General features: G+C 38.7%; 1 protein-coding gene across 1 annotated transcript; it reads right to left on the reverse strand.

The window, feature by feature from the left end:
• Positions 1-240: 240 nt before the first annotated feature.
• Positions 241-794, reverse strand: Pmar_PMAR017544 (hypothetical protein; the record flags this gene model as incomplete). Its single annotated transcript, XM_002787106.1, has 3 exons — positions 241-423; positions 480-587; positions 695-794. Coding segments are annotated over 3 exons (391 nt in total), but the record flags the coding sequence as incomplete, so codon positions are not given.
• Positions 795-1097: the final 303 nt, after the last annotated feature.

Raw genomic sequence — 1097 nt, forward strand, 5'->3', positions numbered from 1 at the left:
ATATGCCAGACATCGATATGAACTATGAACACCATGAACAATGATAACTAAGTGTATTAATATTATCACCTGTATACATAGTGCTATAATAGCACAGGTAATAGGCCACGTTCTAGCACTATAAATAGCTAAGATTCCAGCTGCTACCAACAATATACCACCGAATAGCATCTTTAATAATGACTAAAATGATAATACATTCTCGAGTGTAATAAGAAGTAATCGATCGTTAACACTCACAGATAACTTCTCATGAGAGGTACGGAAGACTTTCACATCTCGAGTTGTCTTCTGATTCATCCATTCCAAGAAATCCTCAGGGGTATGATCATATTTGGTTATTCTAAATTGGTCACCTGACTTAATCATTACAGCACCAGACCTTTTCTTCTTAGTCAATGCTGACTTGGGACCAAAATGTACCTGTTATAATACATCAACACTTCCTCTCCGAGTGTAAAAGTTAATACTAATACTACCAATAAGGGTACTGCCTTGAGCTCATGTACTCGTTGTATTTCACTGTTGGTATAGGCATCGATAACTCCAAAGAAAACAGGATCCTTCTCATCAGTATGAGCACCGACCTGTACATCAGGTCAATAACACAGACATATCCTACTACTACTACTCCATAATATGATAATGATGCTCTGTCGAGAGTCCTCTCAAGGGAAGGGCATATTTTGCATACTCCCTGGTTGGCACTTAGCAATACGAATAGATGATATGGTTTAGGTTGCTTGAGGGCGAATTCCTTATATCCAGTGATATTAAAACGTATGACCGCAGAGCTGATAAAGGGAATACATCTACGACGTTTATGTGGGATGATGATAATGATCCTACAGATCGAAGTTATTGTAGTGGGAGTCCTCTGATAATTCTACTAACTTGTCGATTATTGGATCAATGGCTGATGGAGAGCTAATGGTCAGACCACAAATGGTCAGAGATAAGACCAGAGAGAAGTGCACAGCCATATGGAACAAAAACTACAATATACCACTCGAATCTAAACATGTAGTGAAAGTATTGATGAACATGTGTTGATACACCTCGTAGAGAGGCAAGATACTCCTACCCTGAGGATTATC

This window comes from Perkinsus marinus, assembly GCF_000006405.1.
Source record: "Perkinsus marinus ATCC 50983 genomic scaffold scf_1104296930338, whole genome shotgun sequence".
Taxonomy (NCBI): Eukaryota; Perkinsozoa; order Perkinsida; family Perkinsidae; genus Perkinsus; species Perkinsus marinus.